We start from the raw sequence: 14,170 nt of genomic DNA, 5'->3' as shown, positions 1-14,170 counted from the left end.
TTACTGATTCAGTTCTTGGAAAAATGTGTCCAAAGACTATTTGGATGGGTGGAGGTTTATTATCCAATTTTTTTTCTTGGTTGCATTTCAATTTCAAGGCTTTCTCATCTCTTGTTTTATGTTGCCATACATGTGAAAATTGAGTCTTAGACAAAATATTTCCTTTTTCCTTTTTGCATATGGTTTCACTTTTGTAGACTTTCTTTTACTGGCAGTTGCATTAGTATACTCTTGTTCATCTATCATTCTTGTTATCCAAATTGGTTGCAAAAGATAGCAACATATTTAAAAAGCTACTGACTTCTTTGTATTTGTGTTTTTTTCTCTTATTTGGGACAATAGTTAAAAAAGCTGTCTTAGTTTACTCAGTTGATTTCACAATTCCCGACTGCATTTGATAGTATGATGCAAAAGATGTTCCAATATGGTTGCACACCTTATTTGGCGCTATGGAGTAATGATAGTTTTGAATTCTTTTATGGTTTATATATTCATATATCTTTTGTTTCTTGGACTTTTATGTTGTGTTCTCGTATATTATGCAATTAAGAAAACCCTTATGATAAATATTGGCTATTGTGTTTTAATTTTATGTCAGGTTGGCAAGACAACCCTTGGAGGACTGTTGGCATTAGGTTACCAAGTTGTTGCGAGCTTCAAACGTGAATCAACAATAATTGATAATGGGAAAGTGCTAGTCTCTTTAGAAAGTATTGATAATCTTGGTCAGACATTTATTGTGGTAAAGGGTACCAATCGAAAGGTAATTGACACTGTTGGCTGGCAGAATATTATTTTGTGAGAGGTTCTTGTAATGCAGTCATGCTGTAATGTGGATTACAGAATTATGTTATATGGTGTTTGTTTGAAATGCAAACTTTTCTTTTTCTTTTTTAAAAATGTCTGAATATTTGTTTGGTTCTTCTTATAAGCAAATGCTGTAGAGCTTACATTGTGCGGTTTACAAAGTTCTAGGAGAGAGTCTGAATATGCTGACAAATTGTATCTTAATACTACCAGAGACAATGGTCCTCACTATATACACTTTTTAAATAAATAGAGCTTACTATTTGTCTTCAGCTTTCATTATCAGTATAGTTCACAAACTTGGACCTGACTCAGATTATGTGGATAAAAAATTTCTGATAAGACAAAAGCTTGGCAAAACTCAATACCAAGAAAAATGATCAAACTAGGCTTTGGAAAACCACGGGGTAATGTTTTCTATTAGATCTGATTATATATAGAGTACAAAATCACATCATCATGCAGAATCACAGATACATCGCTAGTTGATAACAATTATGGATTTATGATCATTGTCTTTGAAAATTATCATCACAAATTGCATATTTAGGCAAGTATCAGGTTACAAGATTTTACGATTTTCTTTTCCACATGGGCCTAGCCCTCACACTTGGCTATGGCTCCTCACTTGGCCTTGAAGGCTGTGCTTGTGAATGCACCCTGCCACTAATGGCAATGACTCCTATGTCACATCAATGTCATCCAATGACTCCAATCTCTCTTACTTTTGTCGTTTCTATATCCTACATACCTACTTCTCAAAATCCACAATCTTTTAATTTGCTCATTTTTTATGATCCAATCACAATAAGGACCAATCTTATTCTAATAAATAAGCTGCTTTGATTTTTCTCCACCATTGTTGTGTGAAGTTGGAGATTGCATTGCACAAAAGATAAGGCAATGAAGTATTAGTCAACTGATTATGCTTCTTTGTGTGAATGGCATCAAACATACTCCAATTGTGCTCACAGCCAAAAGTGCTTCAAGGCAGAGAAAAAAATTAAAGGGTTAGCTTTTGGAGATTTGGGTTATTTCCACCTCCATCTTTCCATTGAAAACCTACAAATATGTTATTTGAGAGTTTGCAACGAAAAAATATTTTATTAATAATTGTAATTTGTTACTTGTAAGATATAAGACTAAATTTTCTTACTTGGTGTTTGGGTGGATCTTCCTTGGATTATAGAAGCCAAGAGGAGCTCCTTCCTAGCTATTGCTGTGCAACTTTGAAATTACAAGCTCTCTTGCCTCAACCGTAAATGTCATCTTCCCAATGTATGTTGGGAGGTCCTCCATAACCCCTCCATTAGCATATGTGGAGCTATTAAACTTGGCTTGAGATAGTACTTTTCTGGGCATATGGGTTGGTGTAGTTGATTATTCCACCTCTACCAATCAATGATGTCCCAAATGGGGGCAAATACATGTGCACCCATTGTGTAATAGTTTTGGATGGTCTCTTTGGTTCTATGCATGGCCTCATATATGTATCTCATTGGGTTTGATTCCTCATCGACCAAGCACAAAAGCATCATGAATGGTTTCAAAACCTGCATAGTACAAACAAGTTGAAGTTACAATGGAACTAAATACTTTTAAGTTCAAAAGTACAAGACCCAGTTTAAAATTTAAATCAAATTTTGACATTACTTTAACAATCTCTATTGCTCTCTTGGCAAAGACACCATCAAGAATCATCTTTGCAGTCTTCTCTTTTTTAGCCTTATTTTACCATGCTGAGTTTAGTCATGCTTGAATCTTGAGCATTTGCTTCGAGGATGTCAATGAACTATAAATGTTTTGCAACATTAGAGAATTAGTTGTAAAACTTGTGACAGTCAGTCACAAGCTCTTTTCCCTTGGTGTGATCTGTCATTAAGTTCAGAAAGCAAGAGTGATTTAAATATATTTTGTTACGTTCTGTGCATTTTCTAGAATTGGTCTCATGCAATTATTTTTGCTTATGCCCTTTAAAAAAGGTCAAAGCAGTGGGCTGCATAAGGGCCAAATAAAGTTGTAAGATGCCTCTCTTAAAACTTTTTTTTATAACTGCTACATGTGCTGTTATATTGTTACTAACAACTTCACTACATTTTCTATGCCCACCTCTAAAACAAGCTCCTCCAACATCAAGTTGAAAGTTCATGCATTCATTATTTTCTTGGAGCATTGGTTGACTTTAAGGAAATTAGTTCATCGTTTGAAGACTCCGAAACATTGAATAGGGTATGGCTTTTCCATCTGTCCACCTATCTGAAAGAATTGTGCATGTGAGCTTTCACTATTGCTTTGATCTTCCACAATTGTTCTTGCATTTGTAATAGCATCTTAGATAAATCTCTCAATTGACTCTCTTATAGAGGGTGCCTTTTGCCCTTTCCCTCCAATTTTTAATACTACCACCAAATACCCCCAATATGAACTCTTTGCCACATTGAAGGGAAGGTGATTGTTATACCAAAAATTTGCACATGCTTTATTTGCTTCTTTGGGCACCTCGTTGTTGCATTGTGTACCTTGTAGTGAAGGTTGCACTCTTGGTAAATTCTTAGCTTCTTGAATAAAAGTTAATATTTTTCTATAAAGGTCTGATTTTAAATGCAATGCATGAAAATACTTGTTATGGTTATACTTATAATTGTTGTTTGTTTGTGAATTGTTGAGTTTCGTGCCAATTACATGGGCTGATAACATTTTGTTTACTTATTACGCATTTTTATACTTATTATATAGTTTCAAAGTATTGACAAAAGTAACTAAATTGGTGTTTAGATCTACAACTTTCTTTGATGAATTAGTTAGGGGGTTCGATTTGGTCCCCACCCTTGGAATCAATAAATGTCACTTATTTCAGGTTTGGAGGTTGGTGGTTACACAGTTTTAAGGCTGTTCATTTTGGGTTGTGCATATAAAAAAAATGTACATACAAACATATATACATATTGGTATGTATAAAGATTTAATATCTCTTGGTTGTATATCTATGTACTGACAATAATATCAACTATATTGTATATTTAATAGTACTATATAAAATTATAAATGATTTATTAAATATTATATAATACTATAAAATTCAAATATATTTCACTTAAATCTTTTAGGCTTATATACAGCCGATAGGGTTATTAGTATGAGAGTTGCTGTCGGATTGATATGACAATCCGGCAGTCTCGAACGTCGTAAAACAAGAAAATGGTGTCAGAAAAAGTTTTGTGATCGTTGCCCTCTCGGAAAGAAGGAAGCGCAGGATGGGCCAATCTTTGATTATGGTTACCAATCAATGCGCAACAGATTTCTCATCAGATTTAAAGCCCTAACACATTTTAAATATTGTGAACTAGAATGAAGTGAGGAAATTTATGCAGGTTCATTTTATTTGACCTTTGTTTGATGAAGCTCAAGTTATTTATAATTTAATTGAATCTTGTGCTCATGTTTTGTCTCCCAAAGACACTCCAGGAAAATGGCATTGGCTGGTCACATGGGCCGATGGAGTACACAAAGTTAGGATGCTAGTTATCTTTACGTGGCATTCAAAGTTGCCAAGAAATCAAGTTCTTTTGGCAGATAATAGGTTTGCCAAATAAGAAAATTCATTAAAAGTGTTTGGAGAAGGCAAGCATACACAACAAGAAGCTCGGTGAGAAATTCTAAGGAATTAACCCTTTGTTAGGTTACCTTTTATCTCTCTTCAAGTTCGAGAGTTCATTAATACAGACTGTATAAATTCCTTAGTTGATTTGTTTTTATTGGAACAAATTAATTTAATTTCATATCTTTAGATTAAAACAGTGAGAACATATAAATTAGATGTAAGAAAATGAAAATTTTGTAAGAAAAAATATTATATTTGTCATGTAAATTTTGTAATGAAAAATAATATTTTTGTCATGTTTTGTAATAAATTACACAGATAATTTTAATAAATTATACTTCACCAATACTATTCTAAGTCAAAAATTGGAACAAAGTTTTCTAGGAAAATCTTATTATTAATTTATTCTATCTATATAACTATATATTAATAATTTTAATAAAAATATAGATTGTTTTTATTTTAAAAAAGAAATCATGTTCATTTGTACATTAGTATTATAAAATTTCAATTATCTTTAGAATATTTTTAGAAATAAAATATTTTCATTAAGATTTCAAGAGCTAGGTCTCAAAGGTTTGATAAGCCTCCACTAAAACACAATATTGATATAAATACTTCTAAGAAGTTAATTTATTAATTTTAAAATAGTTAATTTACTATCTTCAAAAATTATTTTATTTATACATAACCTATTTTTTAAAATTATTTTATTTTTATTTGAAAAATTCTTATATTTTTGTTCATAAATTTTATTTTTATTTAAAACATTTTCCCCTTTAATACTTCAAAATTATTTCATTTCTTATTTTTAATTTTAAGTATAGTTAAACTATAATTGTTCAAGAGTGTAATTAATTAATGTGTGACGATGACATCAAATGATAAAGTGGGAAGATAATTTTATGCTTGAGTGGAGAGAGGGGGGGAGAAGAAGAGAAAAAATAGCATGATAGACTAGTTCTAATGTTTAAAAATAAATAAATATAAAGAATATGTAAATTTAATGGCTCTCCATTTATTAGTAAATTTACAAGTTAGTTCTTTTAAAAACTATATATATAAATTTAAGTGGGATTCCATTATCATTTATATCTTATTTCTTTTGCTTATTAAATGTTTAATTTAATTAGAGTTTAACAAGGATTTGAGGAATATTGTCGTACTCTAATCGAATTCGCAACCATTACCAAATTTGTTGTCAACCAAGTGGGAGTAAAACTAACCAAAGCTCCCTTAAAGTTAAATAGTGTGATAGACACACATAGGATGCATTTCTTATAGGAAAGAAATCATTTTGATCAAAACAAACTAAATGTGAAAATATTTAATTTCTGTCAAAATAATCTTAAAATCCTTCATTTTAACCAAATATCAATATGATTGGAATATTATTATGGGATAGAAAAATCCACAGAATAAATACCTATGCTAAAGGTGTATTTCTTATAGGAAAGAAGTCATTTTGATAAAAATAAACTAAAATCTGAAAACCTTAAATTTTAGCTGATAGAAGAGAAATGAGTTGTAAGAAGATATTAAAAAAAAATTCCTTTGAACAAACAACCACTAGAGTCCTCAAGAGGTTTAAGAAAGTATGCAAATAATTAAACAAAAAATTATATATATATATATAAAATTCATAAAGCTATATCTGATGTAAATAAAATAAGTGTGAACTAAAAAATAATAATTTGCTAAACAAATAATGGCCAAACCATTTCTCAACTAAAATTAAGGGAGCAATCTAAAGTTTAGGTAATGATAGGAGATAAATTTCACCTATTCAAATTTCAATATTCTTATATAAATAATGGTTTAGAGGTACCAAGAAGGGAATTTGTAGTACTCATTTACATTTGAGTGATGCTCACATAGGTTATGCCTGAGTTGGAGAATGAAGGGAATGCAAGCTATTTCAATGCAGAAGTGTAGAGATTTTGCATCTAAGTGTTACTTTGATTAAGCACGAGAATGAGAATGAAGTGAATGTGTGTTAAGAACAATAATGAGAAAGGGAAGTTGTACTACTTATTTTATTTAAGTAATTCTTACATATGTGAAACACAAAAATGTAGGGAATGGATATTCATTTTATTGAATGTGGGTTGAGCACAAGAATGAAAATGAATGGAATTTATAGTAACATTTTTTCTAAGTAATGCTTGCATAGGTGAAATATGAGAATGCAGGGAATGTTTAGTATTCGTTGCATCTAAGAGAAATCTCATAGACAAGAATGAATGGAATGTGCAATAACCATAATATAGTATCTATCGTATACATCAAAAAATATATATTTGTATTTAGTACTTTGAAATGTCGTTCGGTATAAAGATATATAATAATGAGATCCATAAATTGTATATATTTTTTTTGTAATTTTTGGTTGAGTATTTTATTTTTTATGATTTTTAAGAAGCGGGCACATCTTACAAATTAGGTACATCCACTTGTAAAAAAAAAAAATTGTTTCTGAATTTGATTGTGTGTATTTTTAAGCATCAACATTTCGGGTCACACTACATGATCCATCCTTAGGATGAGGGAGTGCATGATTAGAAATAGAAAAAAGATCATCATTATATAAATAGTTAAACACAAAAAATATGAGATTTGAGATTTTAATTGCAATGGGTTAGCAATTAGAGCCTAAATAATACATTTGTCAAATAAGCAGTTGTAAAATTTCAAAATGGTTTGAAGTGTCTCATAAGAGAGTGAAGTATCTAACCAACTAAAATTGTCAATAACATTTTGAAGGATGAAGTTGAGAAGTTGACAGGAGGATATTGGCATAATTGTGGGACAAGAACTAACATCTATACATATATCTAGACTGAAATGATTAGACATGCCTCCATATTCGACCTGCTTTCACTTTTGATAGATACTCTAAAATGCAAAATAATCAAGAACATCATCAAAAGTATAAAATACTCAAGAACACCATCAAAAGAATACAAGACTATCGGCTTAACCCCTTGCACCCTTCAAAGGTGCAAGCGCTAGTATATACAGTTCTGCATGATGATTGTGGTGGAAGAAAGATGCAGACAAACTAAATATAAAGTGCGAATAAGAAGAAACAAAAAGTAAAAAGTCAGTCATAGTTATCTAGAGAATTTAGCAAAAAGGAATAATTAATGCAAGCTTTACTTAGTCATACATGCACGAGCTTTGCTCGAGTTAAAATGACTTATACAATTTGGGTGAGTTGGCAGAGCTTAGGGCAAATATTTAGGCACAGTTTGTGAACATTGAAGTATGTGTCATAGCTTCCTTACGTTAATGGAGAAACCATTAGCCACCAATCCATCAGCTCACAAAGCTTCCAAATCTGCTGTCTACATGCAAGTCATTAATAGATTTTAAAGTCACAAATAGATTTAAGTCAAAGTCTAAATTAATCAAAACTAAAAAAATAATTTAAAAAAATGGTTTCTTTTGGGGTGGATCTAGTATTAGTTTTTCTTCTTCGGTTATGCTGGATACATTTTTCTTGGATGAACCTATGGTCTTTGACCACATTATGGCTGAATCCCTTTGTGTATTGACCTCAGGTCTAGATCTACACCAAGTAAAAACTGGGCCCACATGTGAACTAGACTCAAATTTGGCCACCTATCTTGACAAATTGCTAATGTTGGCAAAAAACATAACATAATAAAATATTAAAAGAGATAGAATAGAAATGACCGTAAGAGCCTTGAAGGTTATTGCTTGAAACCTTGTACAAAACATCCACAATGTGAACAAGCAAAACTAGCTAAATGGATATCCTCATTAGATGCATATCCTCATTGCATTTTGCAAAAAAATCTTTTCTAATTAAATTTAAGAATTTTTTTTTTAGTTTTTGAGATTTTTTCTGAGTTGTCTCTGAATTGTTGTCGTTCGGGCCTTGGCAAGTTTTTCCCGAGTCTCAGTTTTTTTAGCTATGGTTGTTGCTATTGAAGGGGTTAGCTGTACTAGTGATGGGACAACCTTCTTCAGTTTACCTCTGTTATCAGGATTGCCACCAACAACTTGTTGGAAGCTTAGGCTATTATTTTTTTATCTTATGACACTTGAGAAAGCTTTTGAGTTGGGTTCAAAGAAGGTTATTTCTAAAAGAAATTCCATGATCTTGATTTATCTTTTCAACAAGGCAAATATATAGGAGCCATTTTGGAGGTTGTTTAGGTTATCTTTTGTTTTCATATCCCTAGGGAGTGGAATGCTATTGTGGGTTGCCTTATGAAATGGGCTTTAGAGGACAATCATAACTGGCATGTTTTTAAGTCACGGTCTTTGCCTTCTAAAATAAGTTTACCTTTCTAGTAGTGGGTATGAAGGTTCACTGTACTGTAGAGTATGGTTGTTAGATGATCTATTCTAGTTCAAATGGAATAGGAAAGTGGCAAACCTCTTTCTATTTTCCCTCTTGTTGACTTAAAATGGCTCTTCCCATTTGGATGTATTAATGCTATAAAATGTTTCTATTCTTTGATAAATTTCTCCTTTTTGTCAAATAATAGATAAAATAAAATAGGTGCAACTGTAAATGCATAAGCAAATTTACATTGAATTCGATATGATAAAATTTGTATTTTTATATGCTTTAAAAATCAGAATGATTTACAAACTTATATGCTCTGAGAAAAGGAAAAAATATACATGAACTAAACTCCTACAAATCCGAAATCTCAAAAAGTTGTTCAAATCGCTTAAAAAATCCTTTCAGTTTGCTCTGGAATGCTTTGGCGCTGCTGTATGTTTCAACATGGCTTATAAAGTCAGAGTTCCTTATTTTTATTTGTGTTTTCTGTCATTTTGGCACGTTTCAGTTGGTATGCAAGTCAAAGGCTCAGACTTGCTTTGTACTTGGTGAATACTGAGCAAAAAATTCGCTGAATTATGTCCAAAACTTGGTGGAAAACCATGTAAGTTAAACTCACAAAAAATCGGGATTGGTAATTTTTCATGTGTACATAGTGATTTGCTGAGTGCTTGTTGAACCTGCAAACTATGGTAATGCTTATGCAACTGCACCCACAAATCTGCTTAACCAAATTTTTAAGTGCGTTATATCCTACCTTGAATGCTGTTGCATTTACCAAATCATTCTTTTGAGTTGAGCTGCTTCTACACACACAAAATATGTGCCTAGATAATTTTGTTTGACAAACATCTGCATTGCCCATACAAGGAATCATTTTGGTTTTATATGAAAGAATATTATCAAAATGAAATGAAATAGAATAATCTAAGAGAGCTTGTTATGAAAATAGTTACCATAAACTCAAAGCCAAAGAGAGCTTTCCAAAGATCAACAGAAGAGGAGACAAAGGATTTTTGAAGGGTAAAAAACAAGAAAAAACCCCATTTGAATTATATGAATGAGGCAAATGCTTAAAGAATGAGAGAGAAATGGAGCCATAAGCTCATTACAAGCACTACATAGTGAGTGTGTGGTGTAAAGAATAAGAGAGGAGCATCTCTTATATAGAGATGAGAAGAGGAGTCATTTAGTAACTCCCATGTGAATGATTGCCACATTCATAAGTGTGTGCATAACAAGTGTCATAATCCTCTTAAGGAGGAATCAACTATATTTTCTAATAAAGGAATTACAAAAATGACTTGTCCACACACATGTGCAAGAGAACAAATTAAAGTGTCATATTCCTCTTGCATAACTTTTCGCTAATGATGTTGACTCTTAGTTTGTTCAAAAGTTTGAGGATTATTAGAATTCATAAGAGAAGATATCAAACCATAATTACAATAATTAATTCTCCTAGGATTAAGTCCACCGTTTCTAGTAAAATAATAATCTCTTTCATTCAGTAAACTTTGAAAGCATTTAGGTTTTCTCTTAGTAGCAATAGATTTATCACTAGAAGAAGATTCATTAGGTGTAGAAGTATTATTAACATTATCATCATTACTATCACTAGAAGAAATAGGAGGGATTAAAAAAGATGCTTGAGGAGTGGAGTTTAGAGGAGTAGGGATTAGAGAAGGAGGTTGGTCCTCCACTAGAACATTGTTTACTTCCACTAAATTCATCATCTTGATCCTTGGAACAATCATGTACTTCATTTTCTGCAATACAAATATCTTTTGCAATTTGCACTTTGTTAGTAAGAGGATTATAAACTCTATAACCTTTAGAACTTTCATCATACCCAACAAAGATATGGAGAAGATTTAACATCTAATTTATGCCTTTATTTGTTTTGGTGTGTGAACATAAACAATAGATCCAAATATCCTTGAGTGTTGTAAATTGGGCTTCCTCTGACCAAGCCTCTTCGGGAGTTATATCTCTCAAAGCCTTTGTAGGAGGTCTATTAAGAATATAAGTGACACAAGCCATTTCTTCATGTAATATTCTTGGCCATTCTACTCTATATTTTAAATAATTTTGAGTTATGAATTGGTGTTAATTGGTATTCTGTCAAACAGTGGGTGCAACTCATTTTTTTCTTCTTTTGCCGATTATTGCCAATGATTCGACCACATTCAAACCTCCAATGTTTTTAACAATAGACACATGCAATGGTATATAATATGTTCGGAAATGTAATTTAATGTAAAATCCCTAACTGTTTTCTAACTGCAATATAGTTATCTGAACTATGCTTTTACTTACCACCTTTTTAATTTTGGATGCAAAGAACTAGCTAGAGAGAATAACCAACATTTAGCTAGAGCCACAGTAAGATTAATTGAAATATCATTGATTTTATTTAATAGCTTGTTCAATTCACAATGAACAAATTAAAGTGAACTTGGTTCCTTTGCAACATTGAAACTAATCTCTTGGCATAGACCCAGACTTGAATGAATGAAAGTATGCTGGAGCTATCCTGTGGATGCGACTCAGCTCCTCCTTGCTCCATGTGAATGCCAAGAAGCCGGATATCAAATCACAGCTTGTCTAGACTGGAACCCGATTTATTTGATACAGAGCATTCTATAAATCAACCAATAAATGGGATACATTTTGATCCCTTCAACATCCATTAAATAATTTATATTGTTAGTGGCATCTTACAAGGTAAAACACAAAATGTTTTAATAGAAAATCGTCGACCCTTCTCCATTGACATATCTTGATCTCTATATTTGATTCCATTATTCATAACTTTTAATCCTAAACTTTTCTTGCCAAACCCTTTGACAATTTTTTTCCGAATTAGGAATAATAAAACATATCCAAAGATGAGTGGAAAAAAAATCCATAACAAGTTATAGTCTCTGCACTTAGACCCATTTTCTCTATCATAAATTAGATGTAAAACCAGAAACCCTGCCTAGGAAATCCAATAACTTTCTCAAAACGACTCCAGTTGAAACCAGACCAATCCACTTAACCTTGTATGAGTCTAGTTTCTGAATCTATAAGCCATTAATTCTTACAATGCATAAATCATCCTACAAGCACAATTCATTGTTTGCAACTTCAATCAAGATCCTTAAAAACCAATCTTCACTCAAATATCCATAACTTACACAAATCTAAATGAAAACGACTCAAACCAATTGAAAATGAAAGCTAGTTCACATATCTTTCCAATTAATATAAATAGCATTTCCGTTTCATCCAAATGTGTCTGTACGAAATATTAAAATCCAACTGTAGTTGGGCATCCTCAAATCTGGAAATAAATATTTTTACCAAAATGATCATAACTTCTTCAAAACTTAATGAAATTGCTCCAAACCAAAAAGAGAAAAAAGATTATTCATCCTACTATTCAAATGTACAGAATATACATGGGTTCCAGGCTGTAAATGGCCATACAATACCTGGAACCAACACAAAAAAAATTAACACCAATCAAAATGGCAAGTTCTTAAGAAACCAATTGATTCAAAATTATCTTATTCTTCTCATTGCTTTTATAGTGTTTTTTGTGGTTTACAACTTCCCAACCACCTTTTAAACCAACCTATTACATTCTTTTAACCCTTTTGCATTACATTTTTAATATAAACCTAACCTACACCAAAATTATGACTCGAATAAATTTAGATGGATACAAATAGATCCATTCATCTATTAAATAAACATTTTGACATTATTGATCATATTAAGACCTCCTTTTACAATTTTGACAACTTATTACAAATGGCTTCTCTAGCCTTTACATCTTGACTCAAAAGACTCAAATATATCATAAATGGAACACATTAATTCAACATATAACTTAAGGAATCTAAACCTCGTTATTCTCTTGAAATTTAGGTGCCTCTGCACAATTGTTCTAGCCAATTGTTCTCACCAAACAGCCGTAGGTCTTTCCTTCTTGTTGGACGTTGTGTTGGAACTGCACACGTGGGTGATTGCTAGCTTCCCACATGGCTTGGTAGTAAATGCAGACCTTGTTATGTATGCCGCCCAGCTCTTGGGAGAGTGTATGTTAGTTTCAAAACTCACTAAAGCCACTAGTTGAACCAAAACGCTGCATACAAATGTCAATCAGCAACCTCTTATGACCTATCATGAATTTCAGATTGCAATCACACCAATGTGATTAAACAGCTTGAACCCTTCTAGGCAGCAATATCAACAGAGATAAATATGTCAACAATCACCCTCACAAATGCAGATCGAGCAAGTAGAATTGCAATTAAAATTCCAAACAAAGGTGTCTCCCGTCAACAGGTGTAGATAGAATTAAATCTCAGAAAAATTATCTTCAAGGAACAATGATAACAGTAATCGAAGACACCAAATTAATTCACTAGTCTCCAATTCCACTTCTACTATACCTCAACAGTAGACTGGAAACAATGCGATCTTCAAGAAACCTCAGAAACTACTCAAACCCTCAGCCAGATCAGAGAGAATATAATAATAAAGATTGTTCTCCTTAGCTACAAAAAATACAATAGGAGAATGTTGGCCAATTGTTACATACTTCAGCACAATCGCCTAGAAACTTCTCAGACTTTACCCTTATATATCAGCAAGGGCATACGATTCAGAAATCAGGAAAAAGCCACAAAGGCACAAAAGCAAATATATATTCAAGCGTGCTTTTCCCAATGCAATGAGCTCTCATTTATAATCTTTCGTTGGCCAAAGTTTCGTAAATAACTCTACCTCAGAAATTGTGGAAGTTTCCCAAAAGAACTCAACACTAGAAACTTTCCAACACTCTTTTTAGAAATATCTCTTAATGTCATTATTATAATAATATAAATATTATTATAATAATGCAATTTAATGATTAATAAATAAATAAGAGCTCATGCAATTATTAACTTTATTAATTACAGGTGACGATCAACTACTAAAGCCACCCACTGCACTGCCAAAATAACATCTGCCAAAAATAGACTTACTAAAAATAGTAAATCTATAGCTAGGACCCCCAAAACACCCTCTTAGCTCACTAGGGTCGCTATGATGAGCTAACTCCATGAAGTACATAGATCTGCCAAAAACAGGGACATTACAGTCCTCCTTCCCCGAGATTGCTTGCCCTCAAACAATCTGACACATACAAAAACTTCCACTAGGATACCATAAGAAGAAAGTGATGTCCCTGTCCTCACTGAATGAACTGGATGCTATTACCAACATCAGAACCAATAACATGTCTTGCAATATAGCACTGAACACTTGTGCTGGTGATATTGATGTCAAAGTGTCAATTGTGGTTAGATCCATAGAAGGTCCTAGTATGTCCTCTATACTAACCCAATCATTTCGCCAATCATCGAACGCAAGTACAAACAATCTCTGCACAACATACAAATTCT

The 14,170-nt window shown here is 32.2% G+C and overlaps 1 protein-coding gene across 5 annotated transcripts in view; it reads left to right on the top strand.

Annotated features, from left to right (window-relative positions):
• Positions 1-14,170, top strand: part of LOC149535137 (P-loop containing nucleoside triphosphate hydrolases superfamily protein) — a 280,366-nt gene that overhangs the window by 39,458 nt on the left and 226,738 nt on the right. For all 5 annotated transcript variants that reach the window (XR_016358029.1, XR_016358030.1, XM_089807307.1 and 2 more), the window contains one exon: positions 599-763. Coding sequence is in view for 3 of the 5 variants with exons in the window: in XM_089807307.1 (XP_089663433.1) it covers positions 599-763 (165 nt within the window). In the remaining 2 variants the exon portion in view is untranslated. The remainder of the gene's footprint in view (positions 1-598; positions 764-14,170) is intronic.

Source organism: Cupressus sempervirens, chromosome 10 (assembly GCF_028749045.1).
Source record: "Cupressus sempervirens isolate cs-2001-9-10 chromosome 10, ASM2874904v1, whole genome shotgun sequence".
NCBI lineage: Eukaryota > Viridiplantae > Streptophyta > Pinopsida > Cupressales > Cupressaceae > Cupressus > Cupressus sempervirens.
Note: the sequence above shows the minus strand (reverse complement) of the source record. Positions and strands in the feature narration are given on the sequence as shown.